The following is a 24,378-nucleotide window of genomic DNA, read 5'->3' as shown; positions in this document are numbered from 1 at the left end:
GGAGCTTAGAAAATCTCTGCTTTTTCAAAAGCTGTGCTCAGTTGGCCAATCAGAGACGTATCCAGTTAACTTAATGTGGAACACCAGTGAAGACAATGGAACGCCTGGCCTTGACATGATTTCCTTAAATCCTTTCAGTATTCTGTTTCTTCTGGTCAGAGAGGTGTACATTTTCTTCACGGATGCCTCATTCAGTGCAGTGGAGTGCTAGGTATTTGCCCTGCTGCAGCCCTCGCTGTCTATCATAGTCACTAGATCAGGACCTCTTCCTACTGTGTGTCTTTCTTCTCTTGTTGTGAAGCATTCAGCCTTGGTTGTCTTCAAGGGGTTTAATTGAGTCTCAGTGCGAATTTGCCCATTCAGGAAATGAACTGCCACAAGTGAATCCTCAGCCCTGGGTAGCACCCCCTACGACATGGATGCTGTGAGACCTGCCTCAGTGCAGTGCCAGGAACTTTCTCCAGGCCTTACGATTATTAGTAAGAGTCCTTCTATTATTGATTCTGGCCACAGCTTCAAAGGGTAATGTCTCATGCATCATCAGAAGCGAGGTCCAAGAGCTGAGCCACCCGGAACAGCAAGCTATGCTGGGGATCTGTTCAGCTCTATATCCATAATATTATCCCTCTTGCAGCTGTTGTCATCCAACAATATAGTTTACGGCTGCAGTGTAACACAGGCTTCTACAGTGCGGGCCCACCCATCTGAGGACGGCATTCAGCCCAGGGCCTATGGATGTCAGTGAGATATTGAATACTCAGGGGTCCTTACCACAGTATGCGGGGGTGGCATAGTTTTGCGTATGGCACATGCTTATGGCCTGTGACGTAATGCTCAATGAACGGGCAACCGTGCAGAATATGAGCCCCTCATATCTTACAGATATTCATTGGCCTCGGTCTGAATGGGGGTCCCCTGGGGGGCTGGGACCCCCATGAAGGGATGGGGGTCCCTCTGCGCAGCGCGGGCTTGTGTTGCTCCCTTCCTTACGGCTACTCTTCTTGCTCTTTTGGCTTCTATATAAAGGTAGAGACTGAAGCTAATGACTGTCTTGTTCTTTGACCAGCTGTGGTCTCTCTGAAAGCAATGTGCCACATGCATAATTTAAGAAATGATGGAAAGGAGGTTCAGTGACAGGATTCGCCTTTTATAAATTACTCTGATGTTATTCTCAGTGCCGCTGAGAAGACAGCATTTGTCAGTTACCTGGAAATGTAGAAAGTACAATTCACACTTCTGAGCATATCTAAGCGAATATTTAACTTTTAACTGTTGCGTATTTGCAGTGAGAGAACTAGACCCTGAATCTATTATATATCAGACATTGCATTTATATTTAAAAAAGATTAACTGCAGTTTAAAAAAAGATAGCTTTTGTACTGCTGGACGTAATTGTAATACAAAAAACCACACAAAAGGGGGATGATGGCAAAGCATGGCTCGCACAGCCCCTTTTGTGGAAAAAAAATAATCGCTGTAAAAAATGTCAGTCTACACCATGTTATTAAATTAATATATTTACCCACAAAAAAGTTAATGCATTTTGTGGCAGGCAAATAAGACGTCTCCACATTTAAATAATTTAAGGATATTTAAAAAATAAAAAACCTGTGATGTTTCCCAACGTTCTCTGCTTTCTAATTAAGAGGATTATCTTCATTAGTTTTTCGTACCCCTCTTCTTTAGGGGTGACGTCACCTCCTCGTGTTTCACCAGGTGAAATAATTATAGCAACAACATTTTAGTAAGTAGCTTCTGCCCAGTGGGTAATTTTCTTTTTTAAGGCACTAGAATATGTGCCAACAATGGCAGTTCAATTGACGTTTAAATTGACATCCCTGATCCACTATAGTTCTAAATCCAAACATTGGGCAGGAAGGAAACAGAAACAGGTGGTACCATGAACACTGAAGATCTATATGGATATAGGAGGTTTCAAACTGTGCTAACTAATAGAGCTACAATCTTTATTCGAGAATCAGATCACACTCTCATGGAGGCTAGAGTCTGAGACATTCCTTTGGAAAGTTTCTGTTTTCTTTCACGTAGGCCCATCATCTTTGGGTGTCCATGAACTATGTTATGCTTCATAAATAAAAGATGACTGTGGAGTCCCAAAGGGGTCATCCATGTCTCCTGGATGTGTGAACCTTTATGTCTATCCTTTGTGGAATCATCGGAGTGCCTCGGTGCTGACTGTCGGGCCCATGACGATGACACACCACTGTCATCAGCATTCGTAGGGTCATAATTTGGATCAGGGCTCTAAAGCTGCCAGATGGGGGTTATTGCAGTGTGGATAGTTGCCAAACCTCTGCTTATGCATTCTGAAACCAGAGCTGGTAAAGGGAATGTGGTGTACTCATCACCCATCTTAGCCGTTTCATTCTCTACACACTTAAGAAGTGTGGGAGCTCCAACATCTCATTTCCACACATGCATGGGCAATATTGCTTCCTTTCTGAAAGGGAAAATGGCAGAAGGATGATAAAAAATGGCAGAAAATACTATGGCGTGCTAGACTACTGTTGGCAAGGGACTTACTCGTGTGAATCATTCAGGCAACAACTAGCCACAAAATGAACCTCATCGAGCTAGCACACTGTTAAATATATTGTTGGTGCATCAAATACAACATCTTTGAGTCTTTGCTCGAGTTTAATGCTCTGTTTATCACTGTTGGTTCCTTCGGTATATACATTGATTTATATCTGTGAATGTCCCAAGAAGTCATGCACAGTGGTGCTGGAATAGTTTTTAGAGTGGGAGTTCTGGCCAATAAGGTAATCGCACTAAAGGTATAGTGGCTCCCTTGTGGGTTCTCTGTCTAAACACTTTCAGGTTTTATAGGGGTGCTGCCTCACCCCTCAAACCTCTACTTCTAGCGCCAGTGACCATGTAGTATGCTACCAAGTGCTGGGTAAGTAAAAATACACACACAGCTTCACAGGAGACAAGATGAGAAGCGAAGGTATTAGAGTGGAAGCAGTACATCGCACAACAGAGGGATCTTTCTAGATCACAGGTGCCCAGTTTTAGTTAAAGGCATCTCCATAGATACATTTACATACAATTCATATGAATGGAACACATTTTCAGTCAGTGGTATCCTGAAAACAGGTTATGAATTTAGCCTTCCTGTTCTAGATCTTTCAAACTTGAAAGGTGTTTCACATGGAACTCCGTGGTGCACCAGGGGTGCAGGGTCCGGATGTATCACAGGGTGCTACTTAAAATGCAACAGCTGCAGAAAATGTATTTTCAAAGCGCCTTCTAGGTATAGGAGCCTTTAACATCATGGAGGTTACAGACAAACAATAGTAATAATCCCTAAATCGAAGTCAGGGGAAAGTTGTACATGAAATAACTTTGTAAAGATCAAGCTAACTTAAACTGGTGAATACTTAAAACCAGAGCCCTTTTAGAAGTGGAATCGTTTTACATATATAGTACTTAAGTGAGTGTTCAAATTCCCAAAGCTTCTACATAGATTACAAATAGTATGCATCCTGCAGTGAAAAAGTATTTCCATAACTAGAGGCCCTGGGTTTTCTGAATTAAAAAAAACATCCTCGTTTATCAGACTGCAAAGAACAAATAGTAACTTGATTAAAACTTAGTGCTGAGATAGCAGGAGTAAAAGTAGTCAGCATGGAGGATTCATGAGTCGAGATGTCATGAGCAAGGACAAACTGTAGTATTTTAGTGGTTCATATCATTTGCCAAGATGTATGATTATAGGTTTAAAATGTACTGTGCTCTGCGCCTCCAGCTGCAAAGCAGGAAAGTCAACAAAAGGGTCATTGGGTGAGCATTCACTAGCTTCAGCTACATCAAAGTTGTAGGCGATGATCGGATCTGCTGTGTCTAGTAGGCAGGAAATGGACAATTTCATTGTTCCTTGATGATAAAGTGGCACAGGAAATGTAAGTCATGATGATTCTAAAAATGTTTAAAACATTGATGAAACACATGATAGGATCTCTATTAGTCAGCACTAGGCATTAGGATCTGGGTAGATTGGAGCACCTTTAGATGTTTAAGGAAGAATTCCAAAAACCTGGCCTTACTTCCAGAGTCAGACAGCTCCTCCACACCCCACATACTTCATGCTGGAATGGTGAGAGTATTTTCAGTGCTCAAAGCAAAATATTACTTTGCTTCTTGAATTGCTCCCTATGCACTGAAAAAACATTGTTATGCCTTTTGTAGTTATTTACAGAACCCGAGGAGGCCCTAAAGCTGTTGCATTGCCATATGTTACAGAAGCGCATGCCCTAATCACATGCCTCTGCCCGGCTTCTGCCCTCAATGCACCCTCCCATTACTAGAACAAAGTGTAATGTGTTGGATGAACAGAGGTGTGATGTCCCTATCGTAGGAATTGTATGCATATTGTGTGCACTTAGACAGCTTTGACTTCCTTCAGCCAAGCATGAAACATCAAATTTATAACATATCAAGAAATGCATGTTACCTCTGAGATCAGCAGAGTACAGACGCCGTCCTTGAAGTCGTGCTTCTCATCAATCATAATATCCCGCTCATCCTTGTACCAAACGATATTGGTTTCTTTCTTAATATTTGCTACCTAAAACAATGAAAACGATTTATTTAGTAGACAGACAATATTTTATGATACCTAACCCCATAAGCAGCCCTGAGAAAGAAATTCTTGATAGAGACCTTTTTAGTGAGATCAAAATAAGGGACGAGTCAGATAACATACATTTATAGTAAAAATGGAATTAACATGTGAAGGAAAACATTTGCCTTTTAAAAAAGTGGCAACATTAGTACACTTTAATTCTAACAAAGGGTATTCATGAAATAATGATATAAATCATGCCACTTTTCAAGAAATTATTCATGAGCAATCCGAAAAAGTGCTGGCCATACTAATGCATTTTGATCCTCTAAAGTGACTCTTGCTGTTTCCTCAAGTTAAAAATTAGTAAGCAAAAGTCAATCTCTCCACTGTAGCACGAAAAAGTCACACCTTCCATTCTAAACTAGGCCATGATTGCACTGGTCTTCTCTAAAGGAAAACTATTTTAAATAATCATTCAACACATTTTGTAAATTGCACTTGAATACAATATTCACCTTATGTATACATGTACTTCCAATCTGATAACTAAAAACATTTTTTTTTTAAACTCAATCATGTGTGAAATTTGTGGTGATTTTCTTAATTATTTCATTAGTACACCGTAAGTAACACAGAGGCAAACACAAGTAGAAACATTTATCACCTCCCTTTGTCGGTTTCTTCTTGTTCTGCTTGGACATCTCTAATTACATCTCCCCAAGCTGCCAGGACACACAGAGGTGCCCTCTATATTTAATTTAGGTTACATGATTGGTCACTGTGGACCCAGTTTGACAGAGATGAAACGTGACAGTGGACTATAACTGGTAGGCTATAACACCGTGAAAGGAGAGACCTCTAGAGGCACAGTCTAGTGACACTTATTTGGTGTGTAGACGGGATTAAGTTAAAACCACAGAGGTAGAACAAAAATGACACAAAGTTTTTCTTTCAGTACGGAAGCAGCAGAAATGAAACGTTTAACAGACTGTGGCAGAAAGCAGGGAAAATGTGCAGATATTCTAACAAGCAGGTGATCACAAGCGTACATGGTAGAGCACGAAAGCTTAAGGAGGTCATGGAGACCTTGTAGAACTGATGTCTTCTGCAACCTGTTGGTTGATGGATAAAGAGTCACCATAATGAATGATTCTGGTGACAACAACTGAGTGTAACCAAATTCAGGAAAAAGAGTTGCTTATTATAATGCAGTTCCCGCTGGTTCTACATTAAGAGATTGGTTTGCCTACAACAATGCAGGCATTGTCGACTAAAACCTGGGTAATCCATGCAAGACAAGGATTTTAGGGACCTCCAGTCCTAAAGCTACAATTTGTCTCATAAATCATAACAAGTACGCTTTCTTGGTGCATCTTAATATACTGATCGTTAGAAGGAAGATAGATTACATTATGTTCCACTGTCTAGCCAAATTGATTATTGACTCTCTTTACCTTGCATTTCAACAGTACATTGCATTCTGTGGTCACTTCCCATCCAAGGTACTCGACAAAGTGAGGACCTAGGAAAGGCAAACAAATAATTTATACAAAGGCAGAAGGGCTACATAACTGAGGTGCAAATATATTTCTTTTGTGTTTTTATAATAAAGCAGTTCTCTGTTTGGTAAGTACATTTGTGCATGAATAAGCCTCTTCTAACAAAACATATGTCTGAAAAGTATACAGCACAGTTTCTTCCTCCTTGTTGCATGAGTGGAAAAAATAATTAGGAAACAGAGGTGACCTGACATGATCCAGGCTGACTTCCAATGTTTATGGACCTACAAGGACCACAAACAGTGGCCAATTGACTCAACTAACTCCATTACATAGATGGTTGTTAGACCGTGTATTATTGAAAAATAGAGACCCTAACTGGGCATTTGATGGTATAATGAACATAAGTACTGGATATAACTTAAACAAGGAATTTCTACGTTTACATACTCAGGTGCACCTACTGGGGCAAACAGGGCACAGGGGAAAGCTAGGTAGAGGTGAAATAGATAGGTTAGTGACCCTCAAGGTGGGAAAGAGCAGGTACCTTGGACTAAGGAATTCAGGGAATCAAAAGGATGAAGCAGTAAAACCACTGTACATCACAGAACCACCTTATTTTATTGAGCTCCAAATCTGATCCATGGCTGATTGTTTATCTGGCAAAATAAAAAGGAAGTGGCTATTCAGAGACCAGTCAACACCATCATATATGACATCATTGTGCAGTGAAACTGTTTCTTAATTTAGGCCTTAGAATAGCCACAAACTATATCTTTATGACTGTTCACCTCATTTCCATTGCTTTTCCCTAATCACTCATCTACCACTCCTATGGGAGCTTTAACAGCTACATGTCCATAGTGAGTGCATGACTACAGAAGTTATCTGTAGTTAGCATACATTTTGGCTCACATATATGACACCTCCACAGGCATAATGTGGATGTTCAGGCTTTGTGAATCATACCCAAATTACACATACGTCAGTTATAAAAGATTCATGGAAAAAACATGACCTTACAACAACCTTAAAGCTATGAAACAGACAACAATGTTGTATTTGCAGAAGGTTATTTACTTTGGATCTCAAAATGCAAGGGGACTGGTAGAATGGATGGATAAGTCGCACAAAATAGAGTGGATCCGATTATGCCAGGGTAAATGACTCAAAATGAAACCTGACATTCAGAGAGCCAATGCAAATGTTGCCACAGAGTGGATGAAATGGCTGAAAGCTAGGAAGCGTGGTAAGTATACTTACGGCAATTCGGGTTCAAGGCATTCAACTATCCAGTGTGCTCATGACTTTCCTTAAACAAGGAGACCAAGTCTTTAACTAACATGTGTAAAGTTTTAACTGAAGAAATGTGAATTGAAAGTGTAATTCGCTTGTTGGAGAATATTAAGGGACTAACCTCCAATTATTCTCATATCTTTTAGTTTTATATAAAGTAGGACAAGACCAATGCATACAAATGACTAGAGGTTTCTTGGGGACAAAAGCAAATTTGGGTTTAGAGCCACTACGGATAGATCTATGTTTTCTGCACTCAGACATAGCCAAAGACTGTGCATGGACTCCAGGATCTTCACCGACATTGGGGTGAGTCAACAAATTACCAGGGATAGCCCAGACAGAGCCAAGCAGATAGTCTGACTTTATTTTAAGAGCCCTAACTCACGCTGAGCCTTGAAAATATTTGGCACGTAAATCATGTGACAAACTTCAAGTAAAAATATGATACAGTCTCTTCAATAATTAAAAATGTGTATTTAGTTAACACGTAGAAACACTTCATCTTAATACATCAGGTTATTTACAAGCCCCTTTGCGCTGCTGGAATGTTACTTTTAGTGATTTTCTGGAACTGCACATTGCAGGGCCATATTTACAAGGCCACATAAAGCCACCCTGAGTGGCTTTTCAGGGCCTTGTAAATATGGACTGAGGCAATGTGTTGCCTCACTCTGCTGCAGGGAGGCATGCCATGGGTGTTTCAGTGGGTGTTCCCACGTAACCCATGGCACTTGATACATTCCCAGATTTACAAGGGTTGGTAAACCTGGGACTGCGTCAAAAGCCTACACCACCTCAGGGGAGGCATAAGGGAGATGCAGCAGGGGGAAATACCTTTAGTTTGCCTTTTTCTATGTGACCTTCATTCTGCAGCATACATAGCAAAAGGAAAACACCTCTTGTGATTGTTTTTGTGCAGGAAGGTGTCCCTTCCTGCACGAAAATCAATCATCCCTGCAACACAGCAAGGGTGCCTGCATTACAGCATGGTAGCCCACTGTGTGCCAGACCAGGTGAAAAGGAAAGGGATGTGCTGTATCTAGCAGATACAGCACATTCCTGTCCTTTTCTTTTGATGCAGGGCAGCGCAGCAAGATTCCTTGTGACGCTGCTCTGCGCAAACACCTTGTAAATGAGAACCATAGTTTTTATACATGGAAACATTCTTGCCCCTCGCCCAAATGACAACACCATTGGAGAACTAAAGAGGTGAGTCAGTTGTCAGGTGTACCCTATATGTGGCTGGGATTTCATCTACAGATCAAGCAACATTATGGTCTAATCATTCAAACACAAGATTTTTTTGTACAGATCACATTGTGAACTCTTGTCTTTCAAATGTGATAATAAAAAAAGAGGGTTTGTGAAATAAAATATTTGCTTAAGTTTATATCACTTGTTAAAAACAGGGACCCCAAGATTGATCCCAGGCTTTCTGGTTTCACTTTGTACAATTCATTCAGTAGGTGGATATCTTCTTCCTATGCTTTGTCTTAAATCCTTGGTGCTTGAGTTTAAATCGTTAGTGGCCTGCAGAAGCCACATGGAGCTCGGCTCATTATGAACTTGAGGTTCCAGGCGTCTGGCTTGAGCCTTGCTTGAGGTTTCAGTTGGTTTCCTACCTCCAGAGAGGCTACCAATATTGACTAACACCTGGACCGACATAGTGCTTCATTTGAGCTAATGGTTTCCGATGCTCCACATCGGCACTTAATTATCAACACTAGCGCTTATAACAGTCTGCCACACGGAGTTGCAGTCTTTCTAATTTTTAAATGAGCACAACAACAGTTGCTTTATAATTTAATATATAATAACAATGACTAACACATGCCACCCACGCCATTATCATAACTTTAAGTGACCTGGAATAGTCTGCCTTGTCACACTTGTAGGCGCTTGATGGTTAATAATTGTGCTGGTACTGTCATTGGCAGCACTGGCAGTGGCAATGGATAGTGCAAGCTGCAGCAGCCTCCTGAGAAGGGCCCTCACACGTACTTTTTTTCCCTCCAAATTAAGCACTGAACCAACAGCTGCTATCCTTTCCATTCACACAATATTAACTACACTGGAGGAGCTCCGCAGCAGAAAAATGACAAAAGAGAAGGCGTAAAAATATAAGTAGTGCACCGGTTAGAAATTGGGTTTCTGGTTGCCAGAGATATGCCCCCTGTCCAAGCAGGAACCACAATTCTAGTCAGGGTAGGTCAGATACACACCATAAATTAACATGTGCTCACCCTCTGGTAACTTGACATATGGCAGTCAGGCTTAACCTAAGAGGCAATGTGTAAAATATTTGTGCAACACAACACACAGTACCACAATAAAAAAAAAACATACCAAGTCTCCACGCCAGGTTAGGAAAATAGATAATGAGTTTATAAATAAATCAAGACCAAAATGACAATACTTCATTAAGTAGAAGTCGGGATATGAATTTTTAAAGAATAAAAATGTCTGTAGTGCTTAGAAACAATAGGTGCCAATGGGAGTTATGTGGTTGCACTGGACCGGGGCAAAGTCAAGAGTTCAGTCTGACCATGATGAAGCGCGGGCAGGATACAGAAGCCACTTAGGCCCGCTGAATACAGTACCTTGATTCATGCTGCAACAGTGAGATGAGCGGTGTAACTGAGTGATGTGTCTATGTCAATCTTGCAGTCGAAGTGATGTGTTGATTTTTCTTCACGCAGTTATGATGCGTCGCTTCCGAAGGCGATTCCCGGAACCAAGAAGCGTTGGTTTAATACACAATGCGCCAGTACTGTGTATCCTCTTTCCACGTAGTCGAGGGGATGTGTTGATCTTCCTACACTGCAGCAGCGGTGATGCTGATGCGCTGTTTCTTTAGATGAAGACCTGGTTTTGAGTGTGATGCGCTGATCCTGCTCCCGCAAAAGGGACCATGCATCGGTTCTGCTTTCAGCAGATAGGAGATGTATCGGTTCGACTGAAGCATGTACCTGGGTCCAACTCCAGTGGGCCAGGAGCAGGTGATGAGACTTTGATATCCCTGAGTCTCAAACAACAGGAAGCAAGCTGACAAGTCCTTATGGATCATTTAGGTTCCAGAGAGAGTCCAGCTCTCCTGCAGCAGGGTCAGAGAGCAACAGGCTGCAGGGCAGCACAGCAAAAAAGCAGTTCTTCCAGATCAGCAGTCAAGCAGCATGACAGTCCCTGTAGCAGCACAGCAGTCCTTCAGACAGAGGTTCTTTAAAGGTCCAGAAGTGTCTGCTTTGGTGGGGTCACAGACCCAGTACTTACACCCAGTTGAGCCTTTGAAGTGGGGGTGACTCCAAAGAAGGGTCTTTCAAGTGAACAGAGGACCTTTAATCCTAGCTCTCGCTCCAGACCTGCTACGGGGGTAATCAGCCCTTTGTGTGGGACAGGGCACTGCCCTTTCATGTGTGTCAGCTCCTCCCTCTCTTACTGCCAGGAATGAGCCATCAGGATGCAGAGGGGCACTCAGACACACCTACACTTCGTTTGTGTGTGGCTGTCTAGAGGGAAAGCACAAGTCAAGCTGTCACCTACCCCAGATGTGTATTGGAGAAAGGTTATAGGCACACCAAGCATTAAGAGCAGAGCACTACCAACTTTTTAAAACTGGCATTTTTAAAATAGTAATGTTAAATCCAACTTTATCAGCAAAGAGGATTTATCATTACCATTCCAAAGATATGAAACACAACAGAACTATTCCTTCTCAATCGGGAATTGCAGCTTAAAAGTGTAATGTGGAATTCCCATTGTTAACCTATGAGAGGAGTGGGCCTCAGAGTAGTGAAAAGCAAGTGTAGGTGTTTTTCACTACCAGGACATGCAAATGTAAAGGTGCATGTCCTACCTTTTACTTGCACAGCACACTGCCCTAGGGACTACCTCAGGGGTGACTTATATGCATTATATGTAATAAAAGGGGAGTTTAAGGCTTTGCAAGAGATTTTAAATGCTAAGTCAACATGGCGGAAACACAGCACACACAGGCCCTGCAGTGGCAGGCCTGAGACATGTTTAAATGGCTACTTGTGTGGGTGAAGCAAATGTAGGTTTTTTTCACTACCAGGACATGCAAAACTTAAAGGTGCATGTCCCACCTTTTACTTGCACAGCACACTGCCATAGGGACTACATCAGGGGTGACTTATATGTATTATATGTAATAAAGGGGGAGTTTAAGGTTTGGCAAGAGATTTTAAATGCTAAGTCAACATGGCAGAAACACTGCACACACAGGCCCTGCAGTGGCAGGCTTGAGACATGTTTAAATGGCTACTTGTGTGGGTGGCACAATCAGTGCTACAGTCCCACTACTAGCATTAACTTTACAGGGCCTGGGCACAGGTAGTGCTCTCTACTAGGGAATTACAGATAAATTAAATATCGCAATTGTGGATGAACCAATTTTACCATGTTTTAGGAGAGAAGCACATGCAGTTTAGCACTGGTCAGCAGGAGGAGGTAAACAGGCAATAGGTTTGTGGAAAGATCACCGCAAGTCTGACAGATCTAACAGTTCCTTCCAAGATGTATGAGGTATGAATACCAAGAACCAGAGAAACTGTGTGTGTGGCTTCACGGTTTGAAAGTTGGCCAGTATTTGAAAAGATTCAACTGATTTATTAGAGCTCTACAAAAATATGACTAAGAGGATAAGATTGCCACAGCGGTCCTGTTGTAGTGACTTTCATTGTTGTAATGAAACAATCTGTCTTTAAGGCACCTATATATTCCAAATTGCCTCTTACAATAGTGTTCCTTAGATACACTATGGAATTGAGATATGAAACAAACAATAGTCTGCTAGTCAAACATTTGAATCCCCTAACATGTTTCACTGTGTGTACCATAAAAGGCAATGTCATAGTGAGAACCTGCCAAGGCTTACTTTTTTAACAGGTTTTAAAGTCATTTGCTTTGCTTCAAATGTCTGGATTCTAGATTTGTGCTAGTTGTAGATTTTATACAGGGAAACATGTTTTCCTCTACCATTTTACTCACTTTTATTTATATACCAGTTCTATTTGGTCTGGGCAAAACCTTGCCGCAGTTGTTTGCTGTATGTTGATTTTGTTTGACTTTTGTAGTAGCATTTTCTAAACTACTGGGGCAAAATGTTAAAAAAGTAAAATTTAAGTATGACAATGAGGATGAAATATACCCAACGTTTCAAATGTTACCAATGTTTTTACCCTAAAACATAGATTTTCTCTGTAGTGACATAAAAAATTGATGTAACCAAAAGGCAATACCTTGTTTCCTGAACCATTCTTGCCTCTGGAAACTTGCTTCTTTCTGCAACGTCTTAAACACTGCAAAACAAGAAAAACATATGAATATTCAATATTCATCTATTGTGCAATTAAGTATGTATTTCGTGTAACAGATGCCATTCACACAAATCCATGCCTTATGGTCAGTGTAGATAATTGATGGTGTTTAAGATGTCCTTGTATTCCTGTACAATGGCAAAGGGAATACTTTATGCATATTTTTCTCCCACACTGAACTGCCAGGTTCTGCATCATTCTGTCCTGAAGCATCACACAGCATCACACATGTTGTGATGATGCCTCTACTGTACTGTTATGCAGTGCCAACATGTGGGGCATCGTCAGCATGGACATGTGAGAAAATCATCCGTCTGAGGCACTCACTGCACAGTGAAAACATGGAGGGGCATATATAATAAATTACAGCACAACAAGGCGCAACAACCACAGTTCCTGTGATGCGATACACAAGGGGAAGACAGCAGCACAGAGATAGAGACATATATACTACAAATTGCCTCCTGCTGCATTTATTCCCTGCACTGTTGCACAAACAGGCTGCTTGTTGCCACATGCACACCCTCATACCAATGTGCAAAGGTGTGTGAATAGGTTTTGTATTGGTAGTATAGCCTTCCACTACAAAATCCTACACCTAAAGAATTTCGAAAACATTGTCCACATTGGATGTGTGCTGTACTGTGCAGCACACATGCAATGTGTGGAATGTTAGAAGAAATAAAAACATTTTTCCAACTTTACACTGGCTTCAAGGAGAGAGAATTTTTTATGCAAAGCTCGGTTTCACAATCTTAGTAGACTGGGCATTGTGTCAAAAACCAAGGGTGCTTGTTCTGTAATAACCGAGTAACTGCTATCTAATGCCACTTTGATACTAACTGGGGCACAGTAGCGTAAAGTGCAATGTGTGTCATGAAAAAAGCACCCTTCCAGACTAAAATACATTTTGCACTGAAAAGTAAATACTATTTTTAGACTTTGTACTGCATTGCAGCACTTTGCATAACTTTACAGCAGTGCACAATCTTAGTAAATCTGTCCAGAGGGCTTGCTGGACTGCACTGCCAGATTAAGTTCTGTCTAGCAGTCTGTCTAGCCGATGAACGTGTAAGAAAGATTTTATTGAGTAACATATATTGCATACATTAGGATGACCATGCTTTGGTCTGGGAAGCACAACAACAAAGCTAATGAAAAAACAAAGGGAGATATTACAAACAGGTGCTAACTGAGAATTAAAGGACTACAGTGAAACAGGGTATTTAACAATGAAACCATAACACAATGATGGTGGAGTCAACAGCATCTCTGGTCTGGGGAATGTGTGGTTGATCCCCTTGCAGTTAGATGAATGAGTGTCGGTACATTGTAACCTCAGACAGACAGAGCTACATTGCCAAACTGTTACATGGTAGAGATGGAGCTGGCTTTGGTTAGAAGACAATAAGCTCAGACCATCTAAAAAAAATGTCTCAAATGGTTAGCTACTATAGCATGAAGACGAGGGCATTCCTTCAAGTTCAGCAAGGCTGTAATTGCCAGACTCTGAGCAAGTTCACAAGAAAGCTTCCCTTATCAGTACAATCAAACAATCAACCCTTGATCAGATGTCTAGCAGAAACAGACGACTCTAAAAACCCAATATAAAAACCATGTTGATAACAGTTTTGATGTACTTAAACTGGTCACTCTGACCATCACAATACAAGCTCTAACTTTTAGAAACAGGAATACATCAACATGTGAATGCCCCTCCAGCTAGGTGGGTGTTTTGTGGAGCATTTGGCTCTGCTGTCAGTTTTATTAGTTGAAACTAATCAAGCGGTTAACTCACCATCCCCAATAAGCACTAAACTTGATTGGTTCTTCGCTTTTCCATCTTGGAGTTGGAAGGTGTAGGTGCCTTCATCCTCATCCTCCAGTGTGTCCATAAACATCTCAACAATACCCGTGTTATGATCTATATGCATCTTGTATTTCTTTGAGAAAGTAAAACAAATATGATTAATGAACCGTACAAACATGCATGCATGCACACATACGAAAACTGAGTAGTGAGTGAGCAGTGTACACATTTTATGTTTCAACTAAAGGCTTGGAGTTTTCCACCAGCAAAACCACGTCAGGACTGTACACACTCGAAGAGTAGTTGAGAAATCATAGAGACTGTATATATGTTTTATTTGATAGAAAAAAGTGAAGGGAAATCGATTTTACAGATAGTCAAGAAAGGTAAAAAACATTGATTAGAAACATTGGGATTGTTTCCGTCTGGTCACTGTTCATTCTTTAACTTTTACTTTCACTTCTCTCTTTATAGCTTACTCGTTCTCCCACTTTATCTGTGGTGTCATTCTTCAGCTGTAGTTGCATAATTTTTCTTTCACGGTATTTGATGAAGTTTGTTTCTGTAACTGTTTTATCATAGACTTAGGGGCATAGTTATAAGCCCCTAACCCCACCTTGCGCAACATTAGCGTCATCTTTTTTTACGCTAATGTAGCCAGGCTTAATGTATGTAAAGGAGGTGTTCCCCCGTTAGGGGGGGGTCGAAAAAATGGGACAAGGAAATTCAAGATTTCCTTGCATTCTTTTTTACGGCACTTTTAATGCCTGCTCAAAGCAGGCATTAAAAAGGGGCTTCCATAATTTATAATGGGCCTCTATGTACTCTGCAGGGGTAGCGCCAATAGTTTGGCACTACCCCTGCAGAGTACATCAATAGCGTCAATAAAAATTAAGCTATTGCCCCCTACCCTGCGCCATGGTGCGCTGTATCTTTGATACAGCGCACACATGATGGCGGTAGGGGGGCGCTAAGGGGCGCAAGGAAAGTGGTGCTGCACTACATGCAGTACCACTTTTCTTAAAATGCCCCTTAGTTTTTGTGTATGGGGCAGTCTTTTACTCACTGTGTTTGTAACACTCTCTCTCCTTGGGCCAGATGCACAATTATTTTGAATAGCGAATATCTAATTGCGATTCTCAGTGAATTGTAATTAGGTAACCGCTATTTGAATGTATGAAACTCCATAAATTTCATCTCGGACCAGATGTACAAAGCTTTTTTCTGTGCGCACGTTTGCGCACAAAAAAGAGCATTTTGGTATGTACAAATGCCATTTTACAATTCGATAATCTATTTACTGAATCGTAAAATAGGTTTGCAAGTCACATCTAGGAAGGGGCATGCCATTCCTAATTGCGAGTTGTAGTGGTTTGTATGTTTGTTTTGTGACCATGAACTCAGTCGCATAACAATCCCAGTTAACACCAATTTCAAATTAGCGTTAACCCATTCGCAAATAGGAAGGGGTCCCCAAGGGACCACTTCCACTTTGTGAATGTGGCCACAAACATTTTTTCAGAGCAGGCAGCAGTCCCACCGATATTTCGGATGATATTTGCATTGTTTCAGGGTGGCTTGGACCTAGTCAGGAAAGATATGGATTCTCTTGTTTTACACAAAGAGTTAGGGGGTCATTCCAACCGCCGTCAATGACCGCCGGGTTGGAGGACCGCGGGAGCACCGCCGACAGGCCGGCGGTGCTCCCAAGGGCATTCCGACCGCGGCGGTAAAGCCGCGGTCGGACTGGCAACACTGGCGGTCTCCCGCCAGTGTACCGCCGCCCTTTGGAATCCTCCAAGGCGGCGCAGCTAGCTGCGCCGCCGAGGGGATTCCGACCCCCCCTACCGCCATCCAGTTCCCGGCGGTCCGCCCGCCGGGAACCGGATGGCGGTAGGGGGGGTCGCGGGGCCCCTGGGGGCCCCTGCAGTGCCCATACCACTGGCATGGGCACTGCAGGGGCCCCCGTAAGAGGGCCCCTACAAGTATTTCACTGTCTGCTTGGCAGACAGTGAAATACACGACGGGTGCAACAGCACCCGTCGCACCTTCCCACTCCGCCGGCTCGATTACGAGCCGGCATCCTCGTGGGAAGGGAGTTTTTCCCTGGGCTGGCGGGCGGTCTTTTGGCGACCGCCCGCCAGCCCAGGGAAAAACTTAGAATACCCTCTGCGGTCTTTCGACCGCGGAGCGGTATTTCGGAGGGGGGAACTCTGGCGGGCGGCCTCCGCCGCCGTCAGGGTCAGAATGACCCCCTTAGTCTCTCTGGACAGCCAAATGATGAACCAATTGTCCTAGTTCTCTAAGTTCGCAATAAATTTGCCTGCACCAAACACCCCTCTTTAAGCACCACCTATAATCATCCTATTTAACATCCACAACTCAACTGTACTGATAGAACCCTCCTTGGGTGACTTAAATGTAAGAAGGTGTCATATACCAATTTTCAAATCCTAAAATTCTAGAACAGAAGGGACCCCCAGGAAACTAATTTTGGATGTTCTCACTACATTGTGGTGGTGCTCTATTTGCATCTCCAATTGCATAATACTAGAGATGTCAGAGGACCTAAAATTCTCTGTCTTCTTGACTTCATTTACAGTTAAATAAAATCAAGTGTCTCCCTTGATGACTAGTTGGTCAAGTTCTGCACCTTCCTCTACAGATATGGCTTTCAATAACTGAACCGGGCCTTCTGCGTTCAATATGTGGAGCCTGACTCACAAATATTTTGCTACAACGTATTCTTGTAGTACTCTGGCTTACTACTGAATTTCCCGATGTAAGTCAAGAGTACCACAAGAGTATGTAATAGAAAAACCTGTGTGAATCGGGCAAGCAGTGTCGTTTTTTTGCAAGTTGTTTTTTAGGGAAACATATTTGATAAGAGAATGGTTGCCAGAACACACAAGTTAGAGCCTTTTGAGTCACAGCTGTGCAGTCAAAAGGTAGTTAGAATACCTACCTCTCCTTGGACAATTTCCTTGTCATTAAACACATAGTTGCAGTTTCCTTTGGAAGAGAGCGTCTCAGCCTGCATCCAGAACCGAACCTGCCCCTTCTCCCGAATTTCAACAGCTAATTCAGACTTCAGAGGGATAACTGTAAAAAGAAAATGTTATGATTCTTCTCGTTTATTTTTAATCTATTTTCCGTTTTTATCTTTGACTATTTTTAGAACCTTTTACTTTAACCCTGATTGCAAGTTCGTGTACGTCACAAATGAAGCACACCTGCAAACTGCATCCTTTTAATCGTTACATTTATGATACTCTGAAATTCAGATACGATGACTCTCCTGGCAGTCAACCCCAGATGGAGACATGTTTACACTCTTTGTTGAATGTGCAGTTGGGTAAAGGGAGAAGGCGAGAACCCCAGGGCCTATGTCTATTGGACAGGGCTGTAATTTTTGTTAGCACAAGACTAACCCTATATATGGGCTACTCCGCTAATTCCAAAAGATAAAAATATAACAGTGTAAAGAGGCATAAAGTAGCCAGTGACTGTAGGTTATTCTGTGAATAAACAATCTGGACAAGGGTCAATATTGTTCATTAGAGTTAACAGTAAATTACATTATTCATCTTAATTCTTACAAATGTTTATAAGCACAATTTTTATTTGTAATTCAGACAAAACTTTGGAGCATTACAAACAGGCCATCAAGCACGTATTTCACCCCTTAATGGCACGCAGGCCTGCAGCTTTCTCAAGATTAATTTGCTGTAGTCTGCAGTGCCGAGGTGGACCGCATACGTGGAAATGTTGAGGTCGTCATCTGTGTTAATACAGGCATTTGTCGAGGGCGGGAATTTGGGTTCGCAAGAAAACCAGTGGGAGTGGTACTGGAACAGTGAGAAACTGTTTTAGAAATAAAAAATGGGGGAAGTCTGTGCAAACTAGGCAGATTTTAGGAACTAGCATCATAAGCATTACAGGTGTGCACTCGCTTAGCAAAAGTGCATTTACAAATGCTATTTGTTTTATATTTCGCCACAGAGGAAATACTTTTTTGTTAAGTAACCCGTTTCCCCACATCCCCACAATTTGCGAGATATTCCTTCTCTATTCCCTCCATTGATAAGGATTACTCATGCCCTTGACATGAGTAAATATCTAACTGCGTCTAGCCAGGGCCAGAAAGTAACAGTGTTTGTGAATACCCACAAATTCACACATTTGTGAGTGTTCTCTGGAACACCCACTCCTTGCCCTTGAAAGCAGATTTACTGCTGCATAATACTACACCGTAGTGATTTTATATCATACCTAAGTGCGATAGAGAATTTGTCTAAACTCCCGCGAGGAGAACCATACAAGATCCACTGTTGAGGTAGTCCACTGACTCCCTTTTGACGCTATCATGCAAGACCCTCTGTACGGTGTCACTGGCCTAGTGTGTTGCAATTCACTGTGCCCCAAATAGAACCCCCAGCTCAATATCCACTCAATATCTCCTCAATATCCACTCATCAAAACACTCAACAAACACTGAAGAGAATAAAGCAGGGAGGAAGTTCCAAGGGCTTAGAAGTACCTTGATTCTGGAATGCCTCTAACTCGAACTCGAGATACAAACCCAACTATAACTAATTCTGGAAACCTTTGTAAACTGAGCTGGTACTGCTTTCTTTTAACTGAAAACAACATAGATCCAGTGATAATTAACCACACACCTATCTGGACTACAACTCTCTGCCATGATCTTGTACTCCTTCATATATTTGTAAGGCACTCAGAAGAGACTGAAAGCAGGCACACAGAGCTTAATAAAACGTCCCAATGAATTAAAAAAATTAAGTAGTTCAGGAAGGATCTCAAGACCTGGCTCCTCGAGTAAGCAGCATACCTGAAACAGTGCCTTGAGGCCCTATGGGTGATAAGCCACGCTTCACAAGTGCCTGATTGATTGATTGAAAAAGTAAACAATAGATTTATGAGTGGAAACTTGCATTTTGTGAAAGACAAATCTGACTTTGCAACATTAAATCATGGCATTTATGCACCTAAGTTGAGTTTAGGTGGGCAAATAGCTTTCTCAGCCATATCCATTGCATTTTCATTGGTAGAAGCAGAGACTGGATGAAGTCAGTCATAATGGCTGGCTTTGTATCACGCACGTCTTTTGGGCCTGGTTCCTCATGGAGATCAGGACCGATGGGCATCCAGAATCAGAAATCTATTGACTCTGAATCATAATGTTATGGAAGTTTATGTTTGATATCTGTGACATCACAGGCTACTTACGTTTTAACTGTGCTAAGCTTGTGGCTTTAAGTACTGAACAAACTCAGAAAATTAAGAACCAAAGAGCAGTCTGACACCAATCTATTACCAACATGTTGTACAAACCACCATGGCTAGTGGGTGAGAATAGTTTGGTCAGGCAACTTTTGAGATCTAATCATTTTAACCAAGAATATGCTTTAGAGCTGCTGAACATTTCCTGAAATGGTCATAGATTCAGATTTGGTTACTTTTGACAACTTTCAGTTTACACTATCTTAGTGTGGCAACATAACATATCAGTCCGTAATTGACACATTTCAAAACCTAAATCAACTATAAAAGACTGGACGTCATATTCAGGGCTATAGGTCTAAATTGGGTTGTCAAACAGGCAGCACAAGAAAGTTGTACTCTTGCTGATAGCATGTCATCACTCGAAACCCCCACATCATTAACCTGCCACATCACACTGAAGAATATTTTTGAACCTACTTGGGAATTTGTGGTCATGGCTCAGCTGGAGCAGGCGTCTTAGCTCTAAAATGAAAAAAACACAAGATCTTAATTAAAAATTACGTCGATATTGGTTAAAGAGCACTTTGGAAAGGCAGCAATACAAGGGAGGGCCAAAAGAACAGGTCATATGAAGATATTTAGGGGCATATTTATACTCCGTTTGCACCGAATATGTGTCAAAAAGTTTGACGCACATTTGGCGCAAACTGTGCACCATATTTATACTTTGACGCCCGACCCCATGGACGTCAAAAATCCTCCGTGTGCGTCATTTTTTGGATGCGAGAAACCGCCTTGCGTTAATGAAATGCAAGGTAGGCGTTCCTGCCCAAAAAATTACTTTAAGGCCGGTGCGCCTTATTTATACTCCTGCGTCATTTTGATGCACAGGAGGGGGCGTGCCTTAAAAAATGACCGAAGTCCCCTGGACATGGCCATTGGGCAAGGGGGCATGACTCCTGTCTTTGCTAAGGCAGGAGTCATTTCAATGGGGGTTGTGCGTCACAAAATGGCGCAAGTCCGGTTTGAGCCATGATTTTTGCCTCAAACCTGACTTGCACCATTTTTTGACGCACAACCCCCATTTTCCCCTATGCCCAACCCCCGCTGCCTGGTTTGAGTAATTGTTTTTTACTCTGACCAGCCTGCAGTGCCGGCTAACGTCAATCCTTAAATAAGGCGCCCGCATGGCGCGTAGGAATGGCGTTAGCCGGTGGTAACTTTTTTGACGTAAGCCAGCGCAGGCGCTGGTTTGCGTCAAAAAGTATAAATATGGGCCTTAGGGTGTTGGTGTAATAGTTGTGCAGTCTCACAGCAGAACTGCAGAACCCATTGTCAGGGACATTGGCAAGATGATGAAAAATCAGGATTGAGACATGAGAAACAATGGTATGCCAGGGAAGAAGGTGGAATTATCAGAAATGAACAAATTGTTGAGCCACTGGTATTGTACATTTTCTGTTAGCCTTGTGAGGACTGAGCATGGACCAAAGCCTGGCTGGCATCTACAAGAGTGAGCTGCACCTGGTCCTTGAGGAGGAGTTTCAAAACCTCCACCTCATTTAGGGTGACTGACATCACCAGCCTACCCTACATCTTTCACTGTTTTTAGTGCTTTGCCTTGCCCTTCCTAAAGGTAGTGTCAAAATACTGTAGCATATCAACAATACTTGACAAATGGAAAGCTAAATACGTTTTACTATGGGAGAGCATTCTGTCATAGATGGCTGTATGAAACAGCCGGTCTGTCTTCCTGGATTTTGTGGGCTCCAGGTGGTTGCTCTTCTAACCTCTGCTTTTACGAATAATGTTTGCAATTATAATTTGCTGGTTGTGTCACACACTATAGGTATGGTATGTGAAGTGGACAGGTTGGGCAAATCATCAAACCTTGTGGCACAAGCAGGTCTCAGCAAAGAGATATACATCACTTGCCACTTCCATTTGATTTCCAAACAGCTTTTTTGAATCATCATGAGTAAGATATACACATAAGCCCATTTTTACATTGCTAATTAGCTTTGCGCTAGAGCTAGCCGCACTAGTAAACTCTGAGCTGGTAAGTGAATGGTGCAAAAATGAAATCTATCTAGGTCACAGTTTCACAATAACCAAAAATTATATTGAAATAATTCAAATTTACCATCTTCATCTAGTGTGTAGCTGGAGGAAACACCATCGGTCCCAGTTACAACGCAGGAGTAAATGCCCAAATCTTCCTCAGAAGGATCTTTGAAGATTATCTTTGTCCTAGGGATGGAGAAACACTAATTAAAACGTGATTATCATGCAGGACACAGCTATATAGACTTCTTAAGTTACTACTTACGCAAATCCATAGGTCGAAAAGCTATTTAGAATACTAAACAAATTAGGATGTCATATAGTTTGGTGAATGAAGAACATTTGCTAAGTATTTCAGGCTTTCCATCTACCCTACGGAGCATACCCATGGGCCCTTTATGTCCTATTTAAAGTGTATTGCCAGGTATACACCCTAAAAAGGGCATATAGGACATCAGCCAATGTTTCCCCGATGTTCCTCGTCGATCAAACTGTACATAACCCCCAAAATGTCCTGTGATAAATTATACATATATCGTCCAGCTCCTCGAGTTTGTATAAGTATCTGTAACGGGGATTCCACACATCTTTCTATGATGAAAGAGAGAGACCCCGCTAATGTTTAGCTAAAACATTAGAAAATTATTGTTACTTGAACATTACCTGCCACCTTTGGTCTCAATGGATAAACGAGAGGAGTCGTCGATTTCATCATAGTTTTTGGACCATATGAACTTGGAATCTGGGCCGAGTTTATCGCATTCAAAGTTCAGAGAAATTATTCCATCATCGTCAACTTCCACCACAATCTCTTTAGTACCTGGGAGAACCAAAAAAGACTAGGAATTAATGTTTTCATCTGTATTGTCTTTCCAAAGTGTTCCTTCACGTGATGTGAAAGTTTCACTTAATTTTATTCTACGTTTGATTTGGTTACGATACAAACCACATATTGATTTCTATGAAAAGTTATATGTAAAAACATTATATTGCACAATCCTAATTATTATTAGTATTTAAACAAAACATTTTTCAAAATTGCAATCAGTTTATCACAACACCCCCTCCCCCCCCCCACCCTTCCCAAATAGTTACAAAAAACAATACAGCACATCTTTAAACAGCACATTTCATGCTAAACCCGATGATTGGATTATGAATTACATCCTTCATCTCATTATCCAATCAGTGAGATTGCTCGCACTATATGAGTTAACGAGTCTAACACTTCCTTACATAGTCCACAGTCAGCTGCACTACAATTAGATTGCCCCAATCTGCTAGTTACTTCGTCGAACGGCAACTGAACTGTTCTAACCACAAAAATCACTCGTTTACCACCAGTCACAGATCTGCCATAGAGATGGTGATTTTTTTAAGCCCATTTAAAATGTTGACTATATGTAGATCATTTTGCCAAGTGGAAATTATCGAGCATTCTTCTCTGACTATCTAATGCTGGTTTCGCTTTTCTCTTGCAGTCAGAGAGAGTTATAATTGGGGAACCAGGTGAGCATATTTGATGAACACAAAAGGCTGTTTTTGCCATAATAGAGGATATTGGTACCCATTCACAAGAGCTAGCACAGGAGAAAAGGCGCAGGTTGAGGGTAGGCGAGGCTACTGGATCATAGAAAAGTTTATTTCTAAAAAGGCTAGTATGCACATACTACAAAATCTATGACAACATAGAATTCACAATGAAAGACTGCATATTATCATTTTCAAGGGGCTGTCTGAGCGGCATAAAATTGCATGCACGAATGAATAGGCAGGAACCTGGTAAGGAACTGACTCATGTATACGCACTGACCAGCCTAATATTATGCGGTAAAGGGACAGTGGTGGCAGCCCTGCTGGTGACAGAAGTTGTGTGTATACGGAGAACATAAGAAACAGCCATACGAACGGGAGTTACATAAACTTGTCTCAGGAAATCCAAGATGAGTGTGTGTCTTATTTTTTAATTTTGTTTTATTGAAGGAATTATAAAGTGCAAAGTTAGATCAAGGTTAGGAGTAGTTTACAAAGAGCAAATAATATGTTCCAACATCTCTGAGTTAAAAAGTACATGCAGAAGCTCGAAGAAAGTGAAATTTTAAGAAAAGTGCCATTTACGAAAATAGAATATGAGAGAGTGGTGAGCGGGGATGGTGGGAGAGGGAGAAGAGACAGGGGAAGATAAGGGTTCTGAGTTCTTTCCTGAAGGTCAGGAAGGAAGAAGCCAGCCATCGAAAAGGGGAGACTGTTCCACACGTAGGCAGCATTAGGAAAGGACTTTCCTCTTATTTTTACGAGCGTTGCTTTGGAAACCTCTGGTTATGTTAGGTTGGCCCAGCAGGTTATGCTGAAATGGCCAGAAAAAGACATGTTTTTTTCAACTAGAGTTGGACAGGGGTGCCATTGAATTCTCAGAGGGTGTGAGTGAAGTGATAAAGCATGCACTGTGTATAGTAGCTGGCCTGGTGTGTGGTGGGTACCTAAGGTACTTACACCTGATACCTGGTCCAGGTATCCCCTATTAGTGTAGTG

The 24,378-nt window shown here is 41.7% G+C and overlaps 1 protein-coding gene across 3 annotated transcripts in view; it reads right to left on the bottom strand.

The window, feature by feature from the left end:
• The window catches only part of MYOM1 (myomesin 1), a 650,420-nt gene that overhangs the window by 321,947 nt on the left and 304,095 nt on the right, over positions 1 to 24,378 (bottom strand). For all 3 annotated transcript variants that reach the window (XM_069219961.1, XM_069219960.1, XM_069219962.1), the window contains 8 exons: positions 22,510 to 22,666; positions 21,926 to 22,032; positions 20,260 to 20,304; positions 17,501 to 17,637; positions 14,524 to 14,668; positions 12,648 to 12,707; positions 6,046 to 6,113; positions 4,478 to 4,591 (listed from right to left, as the gene is read on the bottom strand). In XM_069219961.1, the coding sequence (XP_069076062.1) occupies positions 4,478 to 4,591; positions 6,046 to 6,113; positions 12,648 to 12,707; positions 14,524 to 14,668; positions 17,501 to 17,637; positions 20,260 to 20,304; positions 21,926 to 22,032; positions 22,510 to 22,666 (833 nt within the window). The remainder of the gene's footprint in view (positions 1 to 4,477; positions 4,592 to 6,045; positions 6,114 to 12,647; positions 12,708 to 14,523; positions 14,669 to 17,500; positions 17,638 to 20,259; positions 20,305 to 21,925; positions 22,033 to 22,509; positions 22,667 to 24,378) is intronic.

The sequence above is a fragment of the Pleurodeles waltl genome, chromosome 2_2 (assembly GCF_031143425.1).
Source record: "Pleurodeles waltl isolate 20211129_DDA chromosome 2_2, aPleWal1.hap1.20221129, whole genome shotgun sequence".
In the NCBI taxonomy this organism is placed as follows: Eukaryota; Metazoa; Chordata; class Amphibia; order Caudata; family Salamandridae; genus Pleurodeles; species Pleurodeles waltl.
Note: the sequence above shows the minus strand (reverse complement) of the source record. Positions and strands in the feature narration are given on the sequence as shown.